Consider the following 26,172-nt stretch of genomic DNA (forward strand, 5'->3'; position numbering starts at 1 on the left):
AAACTTGGGTCAGTTAGCCTGACATATTCCTGATGAAGGGCTTTTGCCTGAAACGTCGATTTCGCTGCTCGTTGGATGCTGCCTGAACTGCTGTGCTCTTCCAGCACCACTAATCCAGTATTTGCTTTCCAGCATCTGCAGTCATTGTTTTTGCCTAATCTGTTATGAAGAAGCTGTTAATATCAATCATTAATGAGGTTATGACTGTAGACTTTGAAGAACGCAAGTTAATTGGGAAGAGTCAGCATGGTTTGGTGAAAAAGAAACAATAGTTAAACAATTTATTGAAGAGTTAGGGACCTGAACTCAAAGCACTCCAAGAAAGTTGGTAGGAATTTAAATTGAGTTAAAAGTTCTGGAACCTAAAAGTTCTGGGCAGCTCGGTGGCTCAGTGGTTAGCACTGCTGCCTCACAGCGCCAGGTCCCAGGTTCGATTCCAGCCTCAGGCGACTGTCTGTGTGGAGTTTGCACATTCTCCCTGTGTCTGTGTGTGTTTCCTCCGCGTGCTCTGGTTTCCTCCCGCAGTCCAAAGGTGTGCAAGTCAGGTGAATTGGCCATGCTAAATTGCCCATAGTATTAGTCAGAGGGGAAATGGATCTGGGTGGGTTACTCTTCGGAAGGTCGGTGTGGGCTGGTTGGGCCAAAGAGCCTGTTTCCACACTTTAGGGAATCTAATGTAATCTAAAGATCGTCTCAGTAATAATAATTGTGACAATTATCATTGACTATTGTAAAAACTCATTGGGTTCACTTAATGTTGTTAGAGGTAGGAAGTCTGCCATACTGAGCCATTTTGGTCTATATGTAGCTTCAGACCCACATCAATATGATTGATTTGTAACTTCTCTTTGAAATGGTCTGGCAAATTACTCAATTCAAAGGTAATTAAGGATGGGCAACAATTGAAAGAATAATAAAACTACAGTTTCTTGCTGCTATATAGTGTCAGTGTTGGATCTAGCTGTGTCTCTTATCTTCAAAGCATTCTTTTCTTTTACTTCTCCAATACGTTTGACTATGATTGCTATCAGTTTTACCAGACATTGCCTAAGATTGCCATATGTATTGTAATTCAGATAGCTTTACCTGTCTCCTTTTAATGTACACTTCTTCTGAGCCTGAGGCAACAATTTTTTTTAAATTAAGCATTGTCATTTCTGACTCTTCCAACACATCTTCAGTAAAAGGATTTATTTCTGCAGCACAGTTACTGCAAGTCAGGGATTGTTTTAAGACAGCTGATGTTTTTCTGTCATCGGTTTCAAAAGCTCAACAGGTATTCCTAAAACCACTGGAGACAGCCAAAGCTTATCCATCACCAGGAGATTCCCTATTCACACAAATCTATACCAACAATAGCAAATTATGGACAACCTCAACTATTACAAGCTTGAAAATAAAAACATTTTTTAAATTGATTCCATACAAGCAGCAGGTAAACAAATTCAAACAAACCTCATATTGGTACATATTATTTCACAAATTTTCTTTAACAGCAATTCTCATCATTTGCCAGCATCAGCAATTGTGTCTTACCAGACAAGAATGAGAATGCTTAATCTTTAAACATACAATTGCCACAATGAGCCTGCTACCTTCTCCCTGTGGCAGAGAAACCTAATAACTTATCATCATTTTTTTCCTATTTGCACTGCATTTTCTGAAGGTGCATTTTGTACCCTTGTAAATGCTATGGTTGTACAAAGTTTGGGAGAAGATTTGTAGCTCGGGTGCTGGTTGTTGTGGTTCTGTTCGCCGAGCTGGGAATTTGTGTTGCAGACGTTTTGTCCCCTGTCTAGGTGACATCCTCAGTGCTTGGGAGCCTCCTGTGAAGCGCTTCTGTGATCTTTCCTCCGGCATTTGTAGTGGTTTGAATCTGCCGCTTCCAGTTGTCAGTTCCAGCTGTCCGCTGCAGTGGCTGGTATATTGGGTCTAGGTCGATGTGCTTATTGATTGAATCTGTCCACAGATTCAATCAATAAGCACATCGACCTGGACCCAATATACCAGCCACTGCAGTGGACAGCTGGAACTGACAACTGGAAGCGGCAGATTCAAACCACTACAAATGCCAGAGGAAACATCACAGAAACGCTTCACAGGAGGCTCCCAAGCACTGAGGATGTCACCTAGACAGGGGACGAAACGTCTGCAACACAAATTCCCAGCTCGGTGAACAGAACCACAGCAGCTATGGTTGTACTTCATGACTTACAACATTCAGCTTTCACACATCTTTTTATGTGACAATGAAAACATGTCAGCATCTTGAAACGGTCCTGACCTCCAGACTGCCTCTCATAACTACTGTGAAGATGCTCTGTTTTACCCTCCCACACAAGCCAATTTGTTCACTTTGATCTGATACCTTATGTCTTCAGTTTCTCTCTAAGATTAACAAGAAAGGCTTGTTGCTAATTTGCTTATAAGATAACTCATCTTCATCAGAAGGTTTCCTTACCTTAGAAACTTTATGGTTTTAATGAGAGAGCTTATTCCCAGCAGAACACTAATTTTAAATTCTTCTGTTAAGTATTACTTCTCTAAGGTTATCACAAGCTTGTTTAGCCTTCATCGACCGATGCAACCGTTCACATATCATTTCCCAATCTCTACCAAATTCTACAAAAGTTTTCTTTATTAATTTCTGTCTAGAAACCTCTGATACTAACTCTTATGCATTGAAAATAACCGTTTTTTACTATGACATAGCCACCAGACTGTACATCTGAAATAGCTGAATAAGACTGTAATCCTCCTTATAAATATGTTCTGTATTAAATGACTTTTTGAACAGCATTGTTTCATGGCAGTTTTCCCAGTGAAACAAAATACATTCAGACTTTTTCTTCAACAAATTCAGGCCCTAAGTCATTAATTTTTGTCGAGTTGAAACCAAAAGCTCAATGTATTGATACCCATTCAGGTCATAGTCTTAGAGATTCACAGTACTGAAACAGACCCTTTGGTCCAACTTGTCCATGCCTACCAGATATCCCAAATGTATCGAGTCCCATTTGCTAGCACTTGGTCCATATATCTCTTAAACCTTCCCTATTTATATACCTATCCAGATACCTTTTAAATGTTGCAATTATACCAGCCTCCACACTTTCCCTAACAGCTTATTCCATAATGCACCAGCCTCTGCATGAAAAATATATCCCCTAGGTCCCTTTTATATCTTTCCCCTCTCACTTTAAACCTATGCCGTCTAGTTCTGGACTCCCCACCCCAGGGAAAAGACTTTGTCCAATTACCCTATCCATGCCCCTCATGATTTTATAAATCTCTATAAGGTCACCTCACAGCCTCCATTCTTCCAGGGAAAACAGCCCCAGCCTATTTAGGATCTCCCTGTAGGTCAAACCCTCAACCCCAGTAACATCCATGTAAGCCTTTTCTGAACCCTTTCAAGTTTCACAACATCAAGAATTGAAGCTGTCCTCAATGATTTAAATGTTACTTTTATTCTCTTATTCTAATTCATGCATTTTTCTTGAAATCTAATGCTTTGATTTTCTTTTACCTTTTTGCCATTTATTTTTTCTCTTTCTCTCTCCCTTTCAAAATCTAATTCAGGTTGCTGAAATTTTCTTTGGAGTCATAGAGTCACAGAGGTGTACAGCATGGAAACAGATCCTTCAGTCCAACTTGTCCATGCCAACCAGATATCCCAACCCAATCAAGTCCCACTTGCCGGCACCTGGCCCATATCTCTCGAAACCCTTCCTATTCACGTACCCATCCAGATGCTTTTTAAATGTTGTAATTATACTAACCTCCACCACTTCCTCTGTCAGCTCATTTCATACACATACTACCCTTTGCATGGAAAAGTTGCCCCTTAGGTCTCTCTTATATATTTCCCCTCTCAACCTAAACATAAGCCTTCTAATTCTGGACTCCCCCACCCCAGGAAAGAGACTTTGTCTCTTTATCCTATCCATGCCCCTCATGATTTTATAAACCGCAATAAGGTCACCCCCCAGCCTTCGATGCTGCAGGGAAAACTGCCCCAGCCTATTCAGCCTCTCCCGCCTCTCCCTATAGCTCAAATCCTCCAACCTCTTTTCTGAACCCTTTTGAGTTTCACAACATCTTTCTGATAGGAAGGAGACCAGAATTGCATGCAATATTCCAAAATGTTCTTTTATTTTGTAAGTATTTTTATTGAGAAAAAAGGTTTTAAATTTTTTTACTAAATTACCAATCACTGCAAAACAGTGTAACAACCTTATAATATAATGACAGTAACAGTAAACATACTACTATTCTACTCCAAAAACCACTGAGGAGAGAGAAAAAATCCTGCAAAAACTTCAATTCAATAAATAACTAAAAAAAACTATATTAAACCAAGGTAAATTAAATTACCTTCAGTTACCGCACTCAGCGCAATCCCACCAAAGCTCCCCATCATCAGGAGCATCAGTAAGCAAACCCGTATTCGTTCAGAGTTCTTCCTCCCAAGGGCCTCCGGACCGCTAATCACAGCCCTCATGACTACACAAAGGCCCTGAACAAAATAGCCAACAAGTCTGCATCTATATAATTCAGAAAGGGTTGCCATGTTCTATAAAGCAGTTCTGTTTTCTGATGCACCATACTTATAAGGAAGTCCGGGGGATGTGAGCCATAACTAAACTACGCCACCCCAAGAATCCTGGCAGATTCTCTGACACCCAGCTCATCAGGATGTTCTTCCTCACACAGAATGAAAGAATATTAAACGGTTTCTTCCCATGCGCATCCAAAGAAGGGAGATTTGGCAAACCCAAAAGGAGGGATACTGGATCCAACTTAACCTCAGTTCCCAAGACCTCTTCCAAAACACTCGCAAAAACACCCCAATACCTACGAAGTTTGAGGCATGACCACAGGCAATGAGTAAGAGTATCAACATCTGTTTTACTTTTTGGATACATTGGGGCTGCTCATGTCTTAAATTTGGCAAGCTGCTTCGGTGCCAAATGAGTTCTGTGGAGTACCTTCAATTGCATTGCCTGCGTCCTCTTACAAATTGAAATCTTCCTTACATTCTCCCAAATATTCTCCCATGCCTCTGGCGAGATCTCCACCCCAATTCTTGAGTCCAGATTCTGCACAGCCACTCAATGTCCTTTGAAAAATTACCTCCGAACAAGTGATAGAGGGTGCTGACTGAGACAGCGCCCGTAGACCAAAGCACTCTCCTCTCTATATCGGAGTTATAGGGACTAACCATCAATGTAGTCTTTTTCTGTATAAAGTCCCTAACCTGTAAGTAATGAAAGGTCCCTCCTAGATAGCTCATATTTCTGACTCAGCTGCGTGAAAGACCTCCCCGTCAAATAAATCTCCCAAACAGAAGACTCCTCTAGACTTTCAGCATTCAAAGTCAGAGTCCATTGACCCTGGCTGGAATCCTAACATTCCCACTATGGGAGTGTACAGGGAAGTTTTTTGTAAGTTACCCTCACCATGCAGCATCATTCTCCATGCATTAACCATGTTAAGGACAATCAGCTTTCTGCAATGGTCCATAACATTCCTCACTTTGTCCATGAACAAATTGATGAGGGGCCATTTTGTCTGGGGGGCCTCAATGTCCAACCAGATTGACCGTGGGTCCTGGCAAGCCAAAGTCGCCACATTGGGTAGTCAGGAACTCAACTGATATTTCTTAAAATCTGGGAAATCCAAACCTCCCATCCCCTGTGGAAGCTACAATTTGGCAAGCTTAATAAGAGGCTGCCTGTGATGCCAGATGAAAGATCCAAGCCAACTGTTAAACAGCCATAGTGCTTGCCTAGGCAGCATCAAAGGCAGCATTCGCATGGGATATCATAAACAAGGAAGAACTTTCATTTTGACCAGAGCTATTCTATCTAACCAGGATATCGGAAGATCCTCCCAGCGCTGAAGGTCCTGTCTTATCTTCTCTAGCAACTGCACAAAGTTAGCTTTATACAATTGATCAAAGGCTGGGGTGATAAAAATGCCTAAAAACAGGAAACCTCCCTGTGACCACCTAAAAGGGAAATGGGTTCCATTCCCAAGATTGGATATTCTAGTAAAGCCTCACAAAGGCATGGCCCTCGATTGCATAAAATTAATTTTATTCCCTGAAAACAAACCAAATAGGTTAATCACTTGTATTAAATGGGGCACATTTGGATCAGTTAAAAAGGGAAGAACGCCATCCACGTAAAGGGTGATCTTATGCCTTCCTGACCCTACCTCAATGGGCAATTATGTTGGGATCCCTCCTTGTAGCCTCTGCCAATGGCTCAATCACCAATTAAATAATAGTGGCGAGAGAGGGGACCCTAGTTGGCTGCATCTGCCAATACTAAAATTATCTGACCGTATACCATTCATGAAAGCCACTGCTTTCGGGTCACTATATAGCACTGCCACCCACCTGGCAAAAACCCCTCCAGGACCAAACCACTCCAGAACGTAAAAGAGGTATGGCCACTCCACCCAGTCAAACGCTTTCTCCCAAGCTTGGAATCGACCTTTGCTGGCATACCTGGACTATGTTTAATACTCTTCTAATATTATTAGTAGACCTATGACCCTTAACAAAACCTGCCTGATCCTCCTTTACAATGAAAGGCAAGAGCCTCAACGCCAGCATTTTTGACAGAATTTTAAAATCTATGTTCTATAGTGATATGGACCTGTACGAAATGCAATCCCCTGTAGCTTTCCCTTTCTTGAGAATGAGAGAAATATTTGCTTCTCTCACAGAGGATGGGAGGCAGTCCTGATGTACGAGTCACTATACGTATCCAACAGTGGCCCAGCCAGCTTGTCTATAAACTCCTTATAAAACTCACTTTGAAATCCGTCTGGGCCGGGCGCTTTACCACTCTTGGAGCTGCCTCACCACCTCCTGTGTTTCTTGGATTGTCAGAGGGGCATTCAGAAAAGACGCCTGCTCTGACGTTACACCTGGAAGGTCCAGGGTCTTAAAAAAAACTGCATCTTTGCCAATATGTCCTCACAGCCCTCTGACCAGTACAGTTCAAAGTAAAACTTCCTAAATACTGCATTAATCTTTTTGGCATCGCAAGTAAGAGCGCCAGCATTCTCTCTGATGGATGTGTCAGACTGGGGGCATTCTTCTTTCTGGCCAGGTATGCTAGATATCTACCCGGTTTATCACCATATTCAAACAATCTGTGTTTCACAAAAGAGAGTTCTCTCTTTGCTGTCTGGGTGAACGCAGCATTCAAAATAGCCCTGAGGGCTATAATCCACTGTAATTTGATTACAGACGGTCTGTCAAAGTATGCTAACTCAGCTGCCTTCAGGCAAGCCTCGAACAAATGCTGCTGCTCTCCCCTCTGCCTCTTCCGGGTCGCCAAGTAAGCAATAATCAAATCCCGTGCATAGGCCTTGGCAGTCTTCCACATCACCGATGGATTACTGGTTGTACCCAAATAAATCTCCCAAAAGATTTCAAATTCCCATGAAAAATACTCTTATAAACTTGCTTTCCTTCAAGACAGTGCCGTGGGCCTGTCCTGTTACCACTGACCTTAACCTCCACGTACACTGCCACATGATCGGAAATGGCTATGTTCCCGATTCTGCAAGACAGCACCAAATTCAAAAAGGTCAATGGGGCAAAAAACATGTCAATCCTGGTATAGCACTGATGTGGATCAGAGAAAAAGGTGAAATCCCACCTTCGGGGTGAAGATATCTCCACATGTCCACCAACCCCAGCTCCCTGTTCAGGTCCACCAGCTGCCTAGATTGCAGGGTCATACCCACAAGGCCACGAGGCATCCTGGCCACTTCAGGGTCAATAAGTCAGTTAAAGTCTCCCCTAAAATTTTACAATACGCCCCAAGGGCCATCAGCCTGGAAAGCACATCAGTTAAAAATTTGAGGGGATGTGCCAGGGGGCAAAATTCACTCAAAATCCCATACTTCTTTCCATGCATTAATGCTTTTAGAATCATAAACCTCCCATATTCATCCTTAATTTGGTCTAACAGTTGAAATGGGAGAGTCTTCTGGATAAGTATAGCAATTCCTCTACTTTTTGAATTAAAGGATGAGAAAAACACCTGTCCAAACCCTCTTTGCTGTAACTTCAAGTACTTTTTATCGGTTAAATGTGTTTCTTGCAGCAAGGCTACATCGACCTCTCTTTTCTAAGGCTTGAAAGTATCTTTTTTTCTTTTAATTGGTGAATAACTTCCTTAACATTCCAGGTGCACCATTTAAACGAATGGTTAGCCGTAGCTGTCTGAGACAGTCCGTGACCCCCCAGGAGGAAGAACCCCACTCATAGCGCACCAAGAGAAAGCAGCAAACAGTTTGTATGAATTTAAAAATACAACTACCAAAATTACCGAATCAAAACTTCTAACAACTACCTCTACAACAAACCAACATATAACACAAATGAAAGGAGACGTTCCCCTTTGCCCACAGGAGGCGCTCATACTACCCACTAACCCCCTCCATGGCTCCTTCTAGCTGAAGCTGTGCCCCAGTCTCAGACAACACAAATTAAGAAAAAGTTGCACACATCTTATAACAAGCGAGTTAAAAGTGGGCGCTAAACCTGCCCCATCTATACTTTAACCGTAGGCACACCTGGTAGAAAAGAAATACATAAACCACCTGCGCCCCCCCCCCCCACCCACCCTATCTCATACCAAGGGAGAAAAACAAAAAGGAAATGATGAGAAAAGGGAACAAAGAATAATGGGAGGGGAGAGAGAAGGGAGAAGAGAGAGAAAAAGAAAAAAAAATTAGGACCCGCACATATATTTTAAAAACCCCAACAACCAGGTAAACTAAGCAAATTACAGAGAAAACCAAAGTAAACATTATTGTCCATATTATTCAAACCAGCCAGTCTATTTTAAAGTATCCAGGAGGTCCTTAGCTTTTTCTGGTGAGTCAAAGTTAAACATGGACCCTCCATGGCTGAAACATAATATTATAAGACCATAAGACCATAAGACATAGGAGTGGAAGTAAGGCCATTCGGCCCATCGAGTCCACTCCGCCATTCAATCATGGCTGATGCGCATTTCAGCTCCACTTACCAGCATTCTCCCCGTAGCCCTTAATTCCTCTAGACAACAAGAACCTATCAATCTCGGCCTTGAAGACATTTAGCGTCCCGGCTTCCACTGCACTCCGTGGCAATGAATTCCACAGGCCCACCACTCTCTGGCTGAAGAAATGTCTCCGCATTTCTGTTCTGAAATGACCCCCTCTAATTCTAAGGCTGTGTCCACGGGTCCTAGTCTCCTCGCCTAACAGATACAATTTTCTAGCATCCACCTTTTCAAAGCCATGTATTATTTTGTACGTCTCTATTAGATCTCCCCTTAATCTTCTAAACTCCAACGAATACAATCCCAGTATCCTCAGCCGTTCCTCATATTGCCAGATATCTTATGGAATACTGGACATTCAAATCCCTCAGCCGCCTTTTTACCTCATAATAAGGTTTTTTTTTTAATGGGGATCATAAATGCAGAGATGCCACTATGCCTGGAAATGTCTACTTTAAACAATGGCAGGGGAGTGGTCAGTTCTCCCAATTCAGGTTTTTTTCTAGTTTGATTTGTTTTAGTGGGCAATCAGAAACTGCTGGTAGCAGGAAAGCAGCTACAGTGAAACAAGTTCCATGCTTCAACAGATGTTTCTTCTCTCCTGACTCTTCTCTCTGAAATCTTTCCTGCCTTTAAGAAACTGTGTTTGAATTTAACTTTTGCCAAGAGGTACATGTGTGGAACGTTGCAGGGATTGGAACAGCTTCTTTGTAAGTTGCAGTATCATGTCTGTTGGGTTTTCAAATAGTTACATTATTCTAAATTCTGTTTTCTTTTGTTTGTGTTTCAACCGTAGTGTGTAAATAAATTGCGTTTTGCTTATAGCCTAGTGGCTTGACCAGCTGCATCACTCCTGGAATGTCCACTTCATATCTGCCTTTTAAATTAAAAAAAGTCAGGGCCTGGGCTACATTTTTAAAATGTTTTGAGGGGGTCTGGCCTGGTCCATAACACTTAAATACTTAACGAACCTACTTCCACAGCCCTCTGCAGTATAGAATTCCACAGATTCTCTACCCTCTCAAATTCCTTCTCTGTCTTCAATGTGTGACTCTTTACTCTGAGATTAAGCACTCTGGTCCTAGATTCTCCCACAAGCTGAAATGACTTTTCCACATCGATCCTGGCAAGTCCTATAAAAATCTTGTGTTTCAATAAAGCCACTTCTCATTTTTCTATATTACAATGACCACAGGCCCAATCTACTCAACCTCTCCTCATAAAACAGCCCCTCCGTATCTGGTATCAGCCCAGTGAATCTTCTCTGGACTGCCTCTAATGCCAGTGTACCTTTCCTGAGAACTGTTCACATTCTTCCAGCTGTATTATACATTGTGCAGGAAAAGCTACGACAAGGTTAAATATTGGATTGATGTTCAAGATATTCAAGGCCAAGAAATTACATCTATGAACTGATAGAATGGGGTAAAGTGTGGAAAAAAAGTGTAGTGTGAATTCTAATGGTGTTTCTGAGAGTGATGTGTAGGAGACAGAAAAGGTCTCCAACCATATGTGAGTTCTTACAGTATTAATCCTGCAGCTTGAATAGATTACACAATTAAATCAGGGCTCCACATACAAAAAGGAGAAGGCCTGGTGGCTGTGTAGATTTGATCACATCCAAAAATTAAGAGGATAAACTAACGAGAGGCAAAACAAAGGAATTAAACAGTTAGAAGGCATTTGGGGTCTGTTTTGAAGTATGAAATAGCCAGCTTTGTCTGGTAGGTGGTTTTGTGTGGAAAATGTCACAAACATGCAACTAGTAAACTAATACAAAGCTAATTGCATCAGATTTTGGAGTCAGTTGGCTGATTTGAATGTTAGATTGGACTTTTCCACAGTAGGAAAAGTAATTCTAAAGATCTTATTTTTTAGATTTTTGGTCTATATCCACAGGAGTATAGATCAAATGATGTAAAAGCCGTGTTTCTGTTGGATGAAACAACTCAAATAAATGATTCTGAAACCTGCCAAAAGGGCAAGTGATGCAAAAGGGAAAATATGAAAAAGAAATTAAATATGTCTGTGTGATGATATGAGGAATTGATTTTGTTCAGGAGACCTTTTTTGCTGACAATAGCTGTGTTCATTTACAGCAGGTCCCAAGAGTGCTATGCTTTACTGATATAAAGGGAAACTTTCAGAAATATTAACAATTCAGTTTGATGATTTCCTCTGTGATGGCTTTGCAGAATTTGAAAAATGTGTTACTAATAAGATTAAAGATTGGAAACCAAGTTTCAGGGCTTTTAGAATGAACGGAAAATTTTACAGCACAAAGAGAGGCATTAGCATTTAATCTAAATATCTCTTACATGTTGTGATGGTTCCTGCCTCCAACATCCTTTCAAGCAATGAAATGTAGATATCTTCCAGCGTCTGGGTAAAATACAGATTTCTGAAATCCTCTCTAAACCTCCTGTCCTTAGTTTAAATCAAACCTTCTACTTATTGATCCCTCTACTAAATGGAAGGGTTTCTTCCTATCTATGTTATTAATGTCCCACATAATTTTGTAGAACTTAATCAGATACTCCCCTCAACCTTCTCTGCTCTGACACATCCTTTCCATAATGTGGTCACCAGAATTGCACAGTCTACTTCAGTTATGGTCTAATAAATGTTATATACTACTCCATTAGAACTTCCCTGTTATTGTATTTAATGCCTCAAATAGTAATGGCAAATATTGTGTATGCCTTCTTAACCCACCTTATCCATATGTCCTCTTCTTCAAGGATTGATACCAAGATCCCACTGTGACCATAATATGATAATTATTTATTAAGTTGGAGAATACCTCAGTTGATTGTGAGACTATGGTCCTGAATCTAAATAAAGGAAGCTATGATGGCATGATGCTCAAGTTGGCTATGATAAATTAGCCATGATGTGGAGGTGCCGGTGTTGGACTGGTGTGGATAAAGTTAAAAATCACACAAAACCAGGTTATAGTCCAGCTTATAGGTTTAATTGGGAGTACAAGCTTATATTCATAGTGTCATACAGTGATGTGAGACATTGAACAAACCTGGATTGCTATTAAATCTTTCATTTTTTAGAATGGGTTGTAGGTTTCGATTCACCAATATGCAAGTCCCAGAACTACTTTCAAGTCACCTTCCTGAGATGATATCTCAGCTCAGATCACCCCATAGCCTTATATGTATGTGTGTGTGCATGTGAGGGAGAGAGAGAGTGAGAGAAAGTTAGTGGGTTTTGCAAAGATTTGTAGCTTTTGTTGAGGTTCTGGATGTAGGTTTGCTCGCTGAGGTGGAAGGTTCATTTTCAGATGTTTCATCACCATACTAGGTAACATCACCAGTGAGCCTCCGGATGAAGCACTGGTAACATGGCCCACTTTCTATTTATGTATTTAGGTTTTCTTGGGTTATTCCTTTCTAGATGATTATAAATCCTATCTCTTAGAACCCTTTCCAACACTTTACCCACAACCAAAGTAAGGCTGGCAGGTCTTTAAATTCCAGGGTTGTCTCTACTCTCCATCTTGAACAAGGGACAACATTTGCTATCCTCCAGTCTTCTGGCACTATCCCTGTAGGCAATGATGACAGAAAGATCAAAGCCAAGGCTTGGCAATCTCCTCCCTGGTTTCCCAGAGAATCCTAGGATAAATCTCATCTGGCCCAGGATAATTATCTATTTTTACACTTTTCAGAATTGCTAATACCTCCTCCTGGTGAATCTCAATCCCATCTAGACTAGTAGCCTGTATCTCAATATTCTCCTCAACCACCTTGTCTTTTTCTCGTGTGAATACTGACGAAAAGTATTCATTTAGCGCTTCCTCTATCACCACTGACTCCATGCACAACTTCCCACTACTATGCTTGATTGGCCCTAATCTTACTCTCGTCATTCTTTTATTCCTGATATAGCTATAGAAAGCCTTAGAGTTTTCCTTGATCCTATCTGCCAATGACTTCTCATGTCCCCTCCTGGCTCTTCTTAGCTCTCTCCTTAGGTCTTTTCTGGCTAACTTGTAACTCTCAAGCTCCCTAACTGAGCCATCACATCTCATCCTCTCTTCTTCTTCCTCTTGACAAATGATTCAACTTCCTTAGTAAACCACAGCTCCCGCATTCAACAACTTCTTTGCTCCCTGACTGGTACATACTTATCAAGCACACACAGTAGCTGGTCCTTGAATAAGCTCCACATTTCAATGTGCCCACCTCCTGCAGTTTCCTTCCCCATCCTATGCATCCTAAATTTTGCCTAATCGCATCAGAATTGCCTTTCTCCAGCTATAACTCTTGGCCTGCGGTATATATCTATCCCTTTCCATCACTAAAGTAAACATAACCAATTTGTGGTCACTACCAGCAAAATGCTCACCTCCAAATCTAACACCTGGCCGAATTCACCACCCAGTACCAAATCCAATGTGGCCTCACCTCTTGTTGGCCTGTCAACGTACTATTTCAAGAAACCCTCCTGCACGCATTGGACAGAAACTGACCGATTTAAAGTACTTGAACTATAGTATTCCAGTCAATATTTGGAAAATTAAAGACCCCATAATAACTACCCTGTCACTCTCGCTCCTATCAAGGATCATTTTTGCAATCCTATCCTCTATATCTCGGGAACTATTCGGAGGCTTGTAGAAAAGGTCTAACGGGGTAACCTCTCCTCAGTAGAGGAGTTCTCAAACATGCTTTCTGCAACTGTAATATTGTCCTTGACTAACAGTGCCATACCAACCCCTGTTTTACCATTTTCTCTGTTCTTACTGAAAATGCCAAACAAGAACTATATAAAAAACATCAGACAAACAAGCAGGAAACTTGCTACCAGGATACATGAACACCAACTAGCTACCAAAAGACACGAGCCACTATCACTAGTTTCCATGCGTACAGACAAAGAAGGACACCATTTTGACTGGGACAACACACACATCCTAGGACAGATGAAACAAAGACATGCACGAGAATTCTTAGAAGCATGGCATTTTAATGCTATCAATAAACACACCAATGTAGATCCTATCTACCTTCCCTTAAAAAAAGAACTGGAAATGACATCACCCACCTTAAGAAACCAAGACCTATAAATAGAGAGGCAGAACAATACATCAGCACTTTACCGGACACTCTCACTGATGATGTTACCTAGTATGGTAACAAAATGTCTGAAACCAAACATTCCAGCTTAATGAGCAAATTTACATACATTATAATCTTTTTCTGTAAATTTTGTGCCCTATGATCCAACTCCACTAGCTACCTGATGAAAGAGAAGCACTCCAAAAGTTTGTACTTCCAAATAAGCCTGTTGGACTATAACTTGGTGTTGTGCAATTTTTAACTATGGTAAGTTGGGAAAACGTTTTAAAGGGATGATGGTGGACAGGCAATGGCAAACATTTAAAGACCGTAACAAGGAACTGCAACAATTGCTCATTCTTGTCTGACACAAAAAAAAACAGGAAATGTACCTCAAACATGGCTGTCAAAGGAAACGATAACCACACTATTTAAAAAGGAAGTAGAAGGAAAACAGGGAATTCATGGTGGGTTGTGAATTTAGGAGATATACATCCATAATATTTCAGTTTAGGAATAAACGTAAAGTTTGACTTGTGATCTTTTCTTTCTCTAATTGTCTATCAGAAGTTTAACATTGTTTGAAAAGAGGGAAGTGAGGCCAAGGCAGATGTCCTAACTGTAATCTTCCACAGAAAACTACACACATTACCCTGCACCTTAAGTAAAGTGAAAAAGGAAACCAGAACGTTTACAGAGCAGTTAGCATAATCACTGTGGCCGAATCTTTTGTTTGAGATCAGGATCCCTGCACCACAGAATCAAGTCTGTATCTTGACCTTGCCCTGTTGTATTCACAAATATCAGAGAGAAAACTTTGCAGATTGAACAGTTAGTGGCAGAGAGCCTTCAATTAAAGAGCTTCTGGTTCTGGGGGGCCAAATAAAGAATTCAAACACTAAGTTGAGGTCTGCTGATATTTTACTAACGGAGGGAAGTGTCACTTCAGGAGAGAAACTGTTGAAATTAAAAATGACTAGAAGTGAGATCTCTCTTCCAGCTGCTGCACTTGAGGATGACTTAGTCTTCCACTTTAATTGACTACCCATTGTCTGCAGGCAGGCAACCATCACAGCTCCAAACTGGCTTCTGTCTTGGTACCCTTCCACCCGCTAATGAAAAAGGGTCAGCATTGAAATGGTCACGTGGCCAAGAAGTAGCCTTCAGGGAAGTGAAAACGCAGCTTTTGTCATCTAAGTTGTTGACCTGCTTTAATCCTAACCAAGAGGTATTGCTGACATGCAGTACCTCCCCATACAATATTGGGGTAGTGTTAGCTCACCAGTGGCCTAACAGAGAGGAGTGCCTGATAGCATATGCTTCGTGGGCTTTGGCTGATGCAACTACAGATTTGGCGGCCATCTTTGGTGTGAAAAAGTTCCACCAACACCTTTTATGGATTTAAATTTGTAATAGTAATAGACCACAATCTCCTGATGTGCCTATTTAAAGAAGACATGTTGGTGCTGCTTATAACTTCTGGTTGAATTCAGCAATGGGCCCTTATTTTCAGTGTGTACATGTACTAGTTAGCACACTGTCCAGGAGGCCAAGTGGCTAACGCAGATGCCTTGAGGCTCCTCCCACTTGCAGATACTCCCTCGGTGGTGCCTGCCTTGGAAGAGTCTGTTCTGGTTTTAAACTTCCTGGGCACCCTTCTGGTCACCGCTGACAATATCCACCTATGGACACCAAAAGATCCCACCCTAGCAAAACTAAAACAGCTAGTGGTAATGGGGGAAACAGAACGGCCATCACAACCAAGACTGAAATCTTTCTGGACCCACAAAGCCAGATCACCATTGAGGATGCCATTTTACTGTGGGGAGCAAAGGTGATTATCCCAAGTAAAGGTCATTTCCAGATACTGGCTGAACTCCACCAGGGCCTTCCAAGATGAAGATCTAGCAAGAAGCTATCGATTGGATGCTGCCAGAGCTGCATTGGAGGGGAGGGCCCAGAGTGCCAACAAGAACAAGAATTACCGTTGGCTGAGCCCCTACATCTGTGGGAATGACTGGGTAACACGTCAACTATGATGGTCCCTTCATGGCCTCAATGTTCCTGATCATCGTGGATGCCCATTCAAAGTGGTTAGACGTACATAAAGTTTATTCAGCAAACTCAGGAATGATGATTGAAAGCTGCGAGCATCATCTGCAATACGGAGACTCCCAAAGTCATTAGTCACGCATGCGTATTTCCTGATGTCGAATGGCACTTTTGCATGTTCAGCTAGTTCCATACCATCCATCATCCAATGGTCTGATGGAAAGAGCAGTCCAAACATTAAAACAGGCTGAAAGAAACAGCCTACAGTTTCACTCAATACCAAACTGACCTGATTCCTGTTCAATTATAGGACCACCCCTCTCGCGATCAGAGGATAGTTCCTGCAGAGTTGCTGATGGGGAGAAGACTCCGCACCAGGTTAAACCTGATATTTCTAGACCTGGGGGAGAGGGGGAGGTAGCAGTAGGAATACCAACGCTGGCCACATGCCTTCTGTGAGTGAGAGGGACAATTTACTTCAGGGAAGGAAGTTTGATGTGAGGGTCAGGGTTTGTGTTCAGGTAAAAACAAGGACTGCAGATGCTGGAAACCAAAGTCTAGATTAGAGTGGTGCTGGAAAAGCACAGCAGGTCAGGCAGCATCCGAGGAGCAGGAAAATCGACATTTCAGGCAAAAGCCCTTCATCAGGAATAGAGGCAGGGAGCCTGCAGGGTGGAGAGATAAATGAGGGGGGAGTGGGGGTGGGAAGAAAGTAGCATAGAGTACAATAAGTGAATGGGGGTGGGGATGGAGGTGATAGGTCAGAGAGGAGGGTGGGGGAAGGTAGCAAAGAGTACAATGGGTGAATGGGGGTGGGGATGAAGGTGATAGGTCAGGGAGGAGGGTGGAGTGGGTAGGTGGGAAGGAAGATTGACAGGTAGGACAGGTCATGAGGATGATGCTGAGCTGGAAGGTTGGAGCTGGGGTGAGGTGGGGGAAGGGGAAATAAGGAAACTGGTAAAGTCCACATTGATGCCCTGGGGTTGAAGTGTTCAAAGGCAGAAGATGAGGCGTTCTTCCTCCAGGCGTCGGGTGGTGAGGGAGCGGTGGTGAAGGAGGCCCAAGACCTGCGTGTCCTCGGCAGAGTGGGAGGGGGAGTTGAAATGTTGGGCCACAGGGTGGTGGGGTTGATTGGTGTGGGTGTCCCAGAGATGTTCCCTAAAGCGCTCTGGTAGGCGGCGTCCGGTCTCCCCAGTGTAGAGGATACTGCATCGGGAGCAACAGATACAATAAATGATATTGGCAGATGTGCAGGTAAAACTTTGATGGATGTGGAAGGCTACTTTGGGGCCTTGGATGGAGGTGAGGGGGGAGGTGTGGGCACAGGTTTTGCAATTCCTGCGGTGACAGAAGAGGGTGCCAGGAAGGGAGGGTGAGTGGTTGAGGGGCGTGGACCTGACCAGGTAGTCACGGAGGGAACAGTCTTTGCGGAAAGCTGAATTTGGTGGGGAGGGAAATATATCCCTGGTGGTGGGGTCCATTTGGAGGTGGCAGAAATGTCGGTGGATGATTTGGTTTATGCGAAGGTTGGTAGGATGGAAGGTAAGCACCAGGGGGGTTCTGTCCTTGTTACTGTTGGAGGGGTGGGGTTTGAGGGCGGAGGGGTGGGATGTGGATGAGATGTGATGGAGGGCATCTTTAACCACGTGAGAAGGGAAATTGCGTTCTCTAAAGATGGACGCCGCCTGGTGTGTTCTGTGGTGGAACTGGTCCTCCTGGGAGCAGATACGGCAGAGGCGGAGGAATTGGGAATATGGGATGGCATTTTTGCAGAAGGTAGGGTGGGAAGAGATGTAATCCAGGTAGCTATGGGAGTTGGTGGGTTTGTAAAAAATGTCATTGTCAACTTGGTTGTCATTAATGGAGATAGAGACGTCCAGGAAGGGTAGGGAGGTGTCAGAGATGGTCCAGGTGAATTTAAGATCAGGATGGAATGTATTGGTGAAGTTGATAAATTGCTCAACCTCCTCCCGGGAGCATGAGGTGGCGCCAATGCAGTCATCAATGTAGCGGAGGAAGAGGTGCGGAGTGTGCCAGTGTAACTACAGAAGATGGACTATTCTATGTAGCCAACAAAGCGACAGGCATAGCTGGGGCCCATATGGGTTCCCATGGCTACCCTGTTGGTCTGGAGGAAGTGGGAGGATTTGAAGGTGAAATTGTTAAGGGTGAGGACCAGTTCAGCCAAACGAATGAGAGTGTCAGTGGAAGGGTACTGTTGGGGACGTCAGGAGAGGAAGAAATGGAGAGCTTGGAGGCTTGGTCATGGCAGATGGCGGTGTAGAGGGATTGGATATCCATGGTGAAGATAAGGTGTTGGGGGCTGGGGAAACAGAAGTCTTGGGGGAGGTGGAGGGCGTGGGTGGTGTCTCGAACGTATGTGGGGAGTTCCTAGACTAGGGGGGATAGGACAGTATCGAGGTAGGTGGAGATGAGTTCAGTGGGGCAAGAGCATGCTGAGACAATGGGTCGGCCAGGGTGGTCAGGCTTGGGGATCTTGGGAAGGAGGTAGAACCGGCCAGTGGGGGGGTTCCCGGACTATGAGGTTGGAAACTGTGGGTGGGAGATCTCCTGAGGTGATGAGGTTCTGTATGGTCTGGGAGATGATGGTTTGGTGATGGGGGGGGTGTGGGGTCATGGTCGAGGGGGCGGTAGAAGGAGGTGTCTTTGAGTTGGCATCTGGCTTCAGCGGTGTAGAAGTCAGTGCGCCAAACTACCACTGCACCCTCTTTTTCTGCTGGTTTGATGGTGAGGTCGGGATTGGAGCAGAGGGAGTGGAGGGTTATGAGGGTGAGAGATTGGAGTGGAGGAGGGGGGTAGATGGGTTGAGGCGGTTAATGTCTCGGTGGCAGTTGGAAATGAAGAGGTGGAGGGCGGGTATTAGGCCACCACGGGGTGTCCAGGCGGATGGAGTGTGTTGGAGGCAGGCAAAGGGGTCCTCGGAAGGTGGGCAGGAGTCCTGATTGTAAAAGTAAGCTCAGAGGCGAAGGCGGGTGAGGCAGTCCTGAACAAATACGTGGATCTCCAGGAAGCTGCTACCACACAAACAGGGCAGGAGCAAAACATACCTGGCCCTTCAGAATAGCCAAAAAGGCTGTCAGAAACCATGGGTTCTCCTCAATTTGTCTAGTGTCAAGGAAATCTCAGAGGCATGATGGAATCAACCTCAATACTATTATTGCCAAAGGAGATGAAGAAACTCTCCCCAGATGACTCCGGGTGCAAGAAATGGGCAATGGTCTGGTACATGCTGACTATTTTAGATTCCAAGTCAGGGGAACCGTACAAGGTATAAAAATGTCCCAAGGAGAAGTTGCAAGAGATCTATATCTCTGGACTTACTGGGGAGGGATGTCATGTTTGGAACCATGGCCAAATGGATCGCATTGATTATGAGATCCTTGATTGGGGTTGGTAGCCTGAGATCCTTGAATGGATTGTTCACCTGGGCCAATCAAGGAGCCCTAGCTGCCAAATATAAACAGGAGCATTAGAAAGTCTCAAACGTATGGTGCTTGAAAAGCACAACAGGTCAGGCAGCATCCAAGGAGCAGGAGAGTCGACGTTTTGGTGATAAAGGGTTTTTATGTTTACCGGAAACATCTCGACTCTGATCTCCAGCATTTCCAGTCTTCACTTTCTCCTGGTGTCATTATAAGGAAAGTCGCCTCATTCTAGGGACTAGCTTTGAGCAAACTGGTCAGAGCCCATGTACTGTGCACTTGTAACTGAAGAGTGACTTGGTGATGCGATTCTGGCCTGTGGGCTGTTATTTTAAAGGCTGAGGCTGCTTGACTGGAAAGAACATGTAAGATGTTCACACGTGGAGACTATGGCAGCAGTACCTGTTCTTACAGAGGTTAGATTGCTAGACTCTCAATTCCCAGGAAAATGTTGAAGAAGCCAAGTTATAAATGATCATGCTTTTAAACTGTTCATTTGCTTCCAAGATAGAGTACGGTTGGGTCTAAGGAAGAGCTATTCAGCATTTTTACCTGGATAGAAAGTCTATATGAAGCATGTGGCCATAGTAACAGACTTTGAGAGAAAGAGAGTTGTGAAACCATGGAGGTATTGGGTTGCAAGTTTGCCCAAAATATGATAGAACTTCATAGGCTTCAGTTTGCCAGGATTGGAGGTGTGCAGGGGAGAGAGAGAAACAGAGAGAAAAAGAGAGAGAAGTTATCAGCTGACAATCTACATGGTTCATTGCACAGAACTGTGGGTGGGTGCTTGCACTCGGGTTAAACAGATCAAATTCATGAGTATTTAGAATAAACCTGGAAGATTGACTCCGCTTACATGAGAGGGAGAATCTCCAGGGGATAAAAAAAAATCTTCAGTACGACAAGCAGGTCTGTGGTTACCAGGATAGAAAATGACCAGAGTGGAAATAAATCCTTTGGAGCTCAGAACAATTTTGAATTGGATCCAGAAATCAAATGACAACCGACAGGACAGTGTAAGGGTATTTATGAAGTAGATTTTTTGGTTGTGTTTCAAAGTAAAATAGGAAAGCAGTTTTATTTAGTAGCTTTGAATATAAGTTGCCCAGAAAAAAATGTAGCTTAGTCAGTGATGTTTTTATTCTGTTTGCTACAGTTAGGTTTTAGAATATGGAATTTTGTTATGTCAGATGGGTGCTATCCAGGAGAATTGCAGCATTAATTAGCATTGGGGTGGAATAGAAGGGGCAAACATGTCATTTAGAATTTCAAGAGAGGGTACCAAATTAGCAAAAGAGTACTTTACCTGAATGTTCATAGCATTCGTAACAAGATTAATGAGTTAACAGCATAAATCATGACAAATGATTGTGATTTAATAGTCATTGCGGAAAAATGATAGCATGATGGTCATGACTGAGAGTTCAATATCGAGGGCTATCAGACTATTTGGAAGGACAGACAGGAAGGTAAGGGAGATGGTGTAGCTATTCTGGCTGGCAATCAGTGACTAGTGGTGTGCCTCAGGGATCAATGTTGGATCTGCAATTATTCATAATTTACATAGATGATTTGAAGTTGGGAACGACATGTCATGTGTGTCAAAGTTTGCGAATAACACTAAGATAAGTGATAAAGCAAAAGTGTACAGAGAACTATGAAACTTTGCAAAGGGACATAGATAGTTTAAGTGAGTAGGCAAGGGTCTGACAGATGGAGTACCATGTTCATAATGTGAACTCATCCCGTTTGAGAGAAATAACAATGGTAAAAAGTTGCAACATAATGCTGTGCAGAGGGACCTGGGTGTCTTTGTGCATGAATCACAGAAGGTTGGTCTGCAGGTGTAACAGGTAATTAAAAAGGCAAATGGAATTTTGTCCTTCATTGCTAAAGAATTGAGTTTAAAAACAGGGAGGTTATGTTGTAGCTGTACAGGGTGTTGGTGAGGCCACACCTGGAGTACTGTGTGCACTTTTGGTCTCCTAAATTGAGAAAGGATGTACTGGCACCAGAAGGGTGAACAGAAGATGTTCACTAGGTTGATTCCAGAGTTGAGGGGGTTGGCTTATGAGGAGAGGCTGAGTAAACTGGGATTACATTCAATGGAATTTAGAATAATGAGGGGGGATATTATAGCAACATACAAAATTATGAAGGGAATAGATAAGATAGAAGTAGAGAGGATGTTTCCAATGATGGGTGAAACTAGGACAAGAGGACTGAATTGAGAAGGAACTTCTTCACCCAGAGGGTTGTGAATCTATGGAATTCCATGCCCAGTGAAGGAGTTGAGGCTTCCTCATTGATTTTTTTTTATATAGCTTAGATAGATAATTATTTGCACAGTAAGGGAATTAAGGGTTATGGTGAGAGGGAGGGTAAGTGGAGCTGAGGCCATGAAAAGATCAGCCACGATCTTATTGAATGGTGAAGCAGGCTTGAGGGGCCAGACAGCCTACTCCTGCTCCTGGTTCTTATGTTCTTCTGTTTGGTCTGTTGTCGATCAGGCTAAGGGAGATAAAATTCCTCCTTCCTTATAGACAGTAGGCTGATTATGAATTGTTCAGGTGGTGTTTGATATCCACATATTTAACTGACCCGTGATTGCTTGAATCTAGCTACAAAAGACACTGATAACTGGGACACAATACAATTATTGATAAAGGGAATAGTCCTTGGATATGTCATGGCTGAAGTGTTCAGGAGGACTCAGTGAAATACTATTTGCGTTTTCAAACAATGAAATGTCGGCTTTTATTCCTGTGCTTCCTGTTTTCTGATATTTTCACTCGTTCCAGTTTATGGACGTAATTCTTTAACAAATGCACGGGCAGCACAGTGGCTCAGTGGTTAGCACTGCTATCTCACAGCACCAGGAATCCAAATTCAATTCCACCCTCAGGTGACTGATTATGTGGAGTTTGTACGTTTTCCCTGTGTCTCCTCTGAGTGCTCCAGTTCCCTCCCATAGTCCAAAGGTGTGCAGTCTAGGTGGATTGGCCATGGGGACTGCAGGGTTACAGGGATTGGATAGGGGAGTGGGTCTGGTGGGATGCTCTTCAGAAGGTTGGTGTGGACTTAATGGGCTGAATGGTCTGCTTCCATACTGTATGGATTCTGTGATGTTAACATATGATAATAATGTATTTTCAGTGGAATCAATGTCAAGACACCCATATCGCCCAGTGATCTGAATTATATAACTGTAAAGCCTTCACCTCGTTCAGGTAGGAGAAATATAAATTATTTGCAATGATTGTCACATTGGATGTTTTATCTGTCAGATGCAACACGAGTAAGAAGAATGTTTCAGTAATCCTTTGCTGCTGTAAAGATAATATATTCCAAAGCATCAGTTTGCTATAAAAGGGAGAAACCAGTGGCTGTGACAGAATAGAGAACCATTTGTACTGAATGGCACAATAGCAGCATGAGGGCAGGTTTGGAGACACACTGTTAGAGGTTGACCCTGTTTGGAGCTCCAGTAAATCATGGCTGCCATTTGCATGGAGGGCTATTGTCACCCATATAATCCAGTCAACATGATGCTTTGTGTCTATTGCTAGTGAAAAAGGCTTGTTCATATTGCAATGAAGTTAATGGTTAGTGCGCTCATCGCCTTTGCATAGACTTTGTATTCTATCTCTACCCATACCATAAGCCTACATAACTGACTCTAGTCTGCCTTACCAGGGCAATAGGATACTAGATGAACCCCAAAACATTTCCCATTGCCAACTTTCAGTTATATTGGCGTGTTAATAGAGAAGAATTACCCACAGAGATTCATGAAAGTATAAATGAACTAAAATGCACATGGAAGGCTAAAAATTGATTAGCTCCTATTTTCAGGTCTATGATTCACTGTTTGCCATGGTCAGCCCTGTTGGGGCAAGTAGCCAATCACAATACTTGCTTCTAGCTGGCTGAATGTTCGAAACAGAACCCAGTGGTATTCGTGACTTGAACTTGCTGCTCCTAAAGGGAAACTGCTTTAACTTTGAGAAAGTTACTAGAGACTGTCATGCACGAGCCAGTATAAGAAAAAGTACCCCTCCTGGCAGAGTGACAGGAACAGAGAAGTTCCAGTTTGTGAAATGAGATCCAGGCTGTTGAATGCAATGTTGGAATCCTTAGACCAGGTGTAGATAGGAAGTGGAAGGAAGTTTCCTTGGATGTCAGGACGCCCTTTTCTGACACCCTAAGGAAGTAGCTAGCCATACAGGTCAATTCCTAGAACCTCGCTTGGAGGTCGTGGTGTCGTTATAGTGCATCAATGTCACATGGGCAGTCAAGATATTGAATGCAGTATACACAGATCTTGTGTCATTACAATTCATGAGATTCAAACCACACTCAATACTGTGGAATAGGCTGTATATGTCAGCACTGAAATCAGCCAATAATGTCAAACACCTATACCCAAATGATCCTGATACAATTGCCAATTGTAAGGGTGGTACAATATTACATCTTAAGGGTGATGCAACCTCATTAATGGTTATCCAAGGAAGTGCAGTGTGCTCATCCAGGAGGAGTGAAGCAAAATGTTATCATTTGGACCACCACAGTTTGGTGTATCTCCATTTATATTTGTTCTAAAGAAAGATGGCAACATAACATCTATCTAAATCCAAGATGCCACAACCCTGTCATTTAAAAGGTGCCTGTATGAAATACTGATGTTGGAAGAATAAAATCAATTTGCTCAATCTCTCTTTATAGGACGGTCCTTTCTTTCTAAGAACAAGTCTGGTGAACTTTCATTGCACTTCCTTTATTTAATTTAAGCATGACTTAACCACTGCTGTACTCAAATCCTTTTGTAATAAAGGCTAACGTTCCTAATAGTTCACTGTACCTGCAGATGAGCCTTCAATGACTTAGTGATCAGAACTCACAAGTCTCTTTGTGCTTCTAAACTTCCCAACCTCTCACCATTTAAGAAATCTCCGCACATCTCTTCTTCCCACCAAAGTGAATAATCTCACATTGTTCACATTTTTTTTCTATCTGCCATGCTCTTGTCCAATCACTAAGGCTGTCCAAATCCCTAAAGTTACATTACATATTTCTCACAACATATACTCCTATTTAAGTTTGTATTATCTGCAAATTTGGAAATATTATATTTGGTCCCCATATCCAAGTTATTGATAAAATATTGTGAATCGGTTGGGGGGGGTGGGGGGGCCTCAAGTACTGACGCTTGTGATATCACATGAGTCACAGATTGCCTCTGCGAGAATTGACCAATTAATGCCTACAATCTTTGTCTGTTAGCCAACCCTTAATCCGTGCTAATATCTTACCTGCTATCATGTGCTTTAATTTTGCTAAGCAATCTTATCAAAGCCTTCTGAAAATCCAAACATGCTCCAATCATCCACTCACCAATATCAATTCTGTTTGTAATATCCTCAGAACTCAAACAAGTTTATTAAACATGATTTTCCATTCACAAACACATGCTGACTATGGCCAACTTCTTATATTTATCTCTTATTTTATCCAAATGTCAATTTATCACATCCTTTATAATAGAGTTGCCCTACCACTGATGAAAGGCTGGTCAGTCTTTAGTTGCCTGCTTTTTCTCCTGCCCCTTTCATCAATAGTGTGGTGTCATTTGCAAGCTTCCAATCATGTGGAATCATCTGGAATCATTAGGATTTCGGAAGCTAATTATCAAAGTCATAGAGTCATGGAGGTCAACAGCATAGGAAAAGGGCCTTCAGCCCATCGCATCTGTGTCAGTCGGAGACAAGCACCCAACTCTTCTAATCCCATTTGCCAGCACTTGGCCCCCAGCCTTTAATGTCTACGTATTGCAAGAGTACATCAAAATGCTTCTTAAATGTTATGACTGTTTCTGCCTCCACCACCCTTGCAAACAGTGAGCCCCCACCACCCTCTGAGTGAAAAGGTTTTTCCTCACATTCCCTCTAAATCTACTGTCCTTATCTTAAATCTATGTCATTGGTCCCTGCATCAATGAGGAAAGGTTACTTCCTGTTTTCCCTATCTATGCCCCTCATAAATTTATACATCTCAATTATGTCCCTATTCAATCTCCTCGGCTCTAAGAAAAACCTTTAGACTCATTTGATCCCAACTCTCTGTTTTCTGTTAGTTTCCAATCCATTGGGACTTTTGCCATATCCAGAGAGTTTTGGAATATTACAGCCACTATCTCTGTTGCTACTTCTATTAAGACCCATTAGATCCTGAAGACTTATTTGCATTTAATCCCAATATTTTACTCAGTACTTTTTCTCTAATGATGATTGTTCTAAGTTCCTCCCTTTCTATAACTTCTGCATTACCTGTTGCTATTGGGATGTACTCCATCCACTACCATGGAAACTGAGACAAAATCTTGATTTATTGTTTAGTGATAGTATTGAGGTCAGCCAGGTGAATCTCATAGAATATGATTTCCCTGATTGGGGCTGTTGTTCTGGTTCAAACAGGGAGCCCTGGCTGACTGTTAAAAACAGGAGTGTCAGACATCCTGTC

At 42.6% G+C, this 26,172-nt stretch overlaps 1 protein-coding gene across 1 annotated transcript in view; it reads left to right on the plus strand.

Moving 5' to 3' along the window:
* LOC140485920 (NXPE family member 3-like) overlaps positions 1 to 26,172 on the plus strand; it is a 65,836-nt gene that overhangs the window by 19,570 nt on the left and 20,094 nt on the right. Inside the window, exon 4 of the mRNA XM_072584366.1 lies at positions 22,807 to 22,880. Within this exon, the coding sequence (XP_072440467.1) occupies positions 22,807 to 22,880 (74 nt within the window). The remainder of the gene's footprint in view (positions 1 to 22,806; positions 22,881 to 26,172) is intronic.

The sequence above is a fragment of the Chiloscyllium punctatum genome, chromosome 15 (assembly GCF_047496795.1).
Source record: "Chiloscyllium punctatum isolate Juve2018m chromosome 15, sChiPun1.3, whole genome shotgun sequence".
In the NCBI taxonomy this organism is placed as follows: Eukaryota; Metazoa; Chordata; class Chondrichthyes; order Orectolobiformes; family Hemiscylliidae; genus Chiloscyllium; species Chiloscyllium punctatum.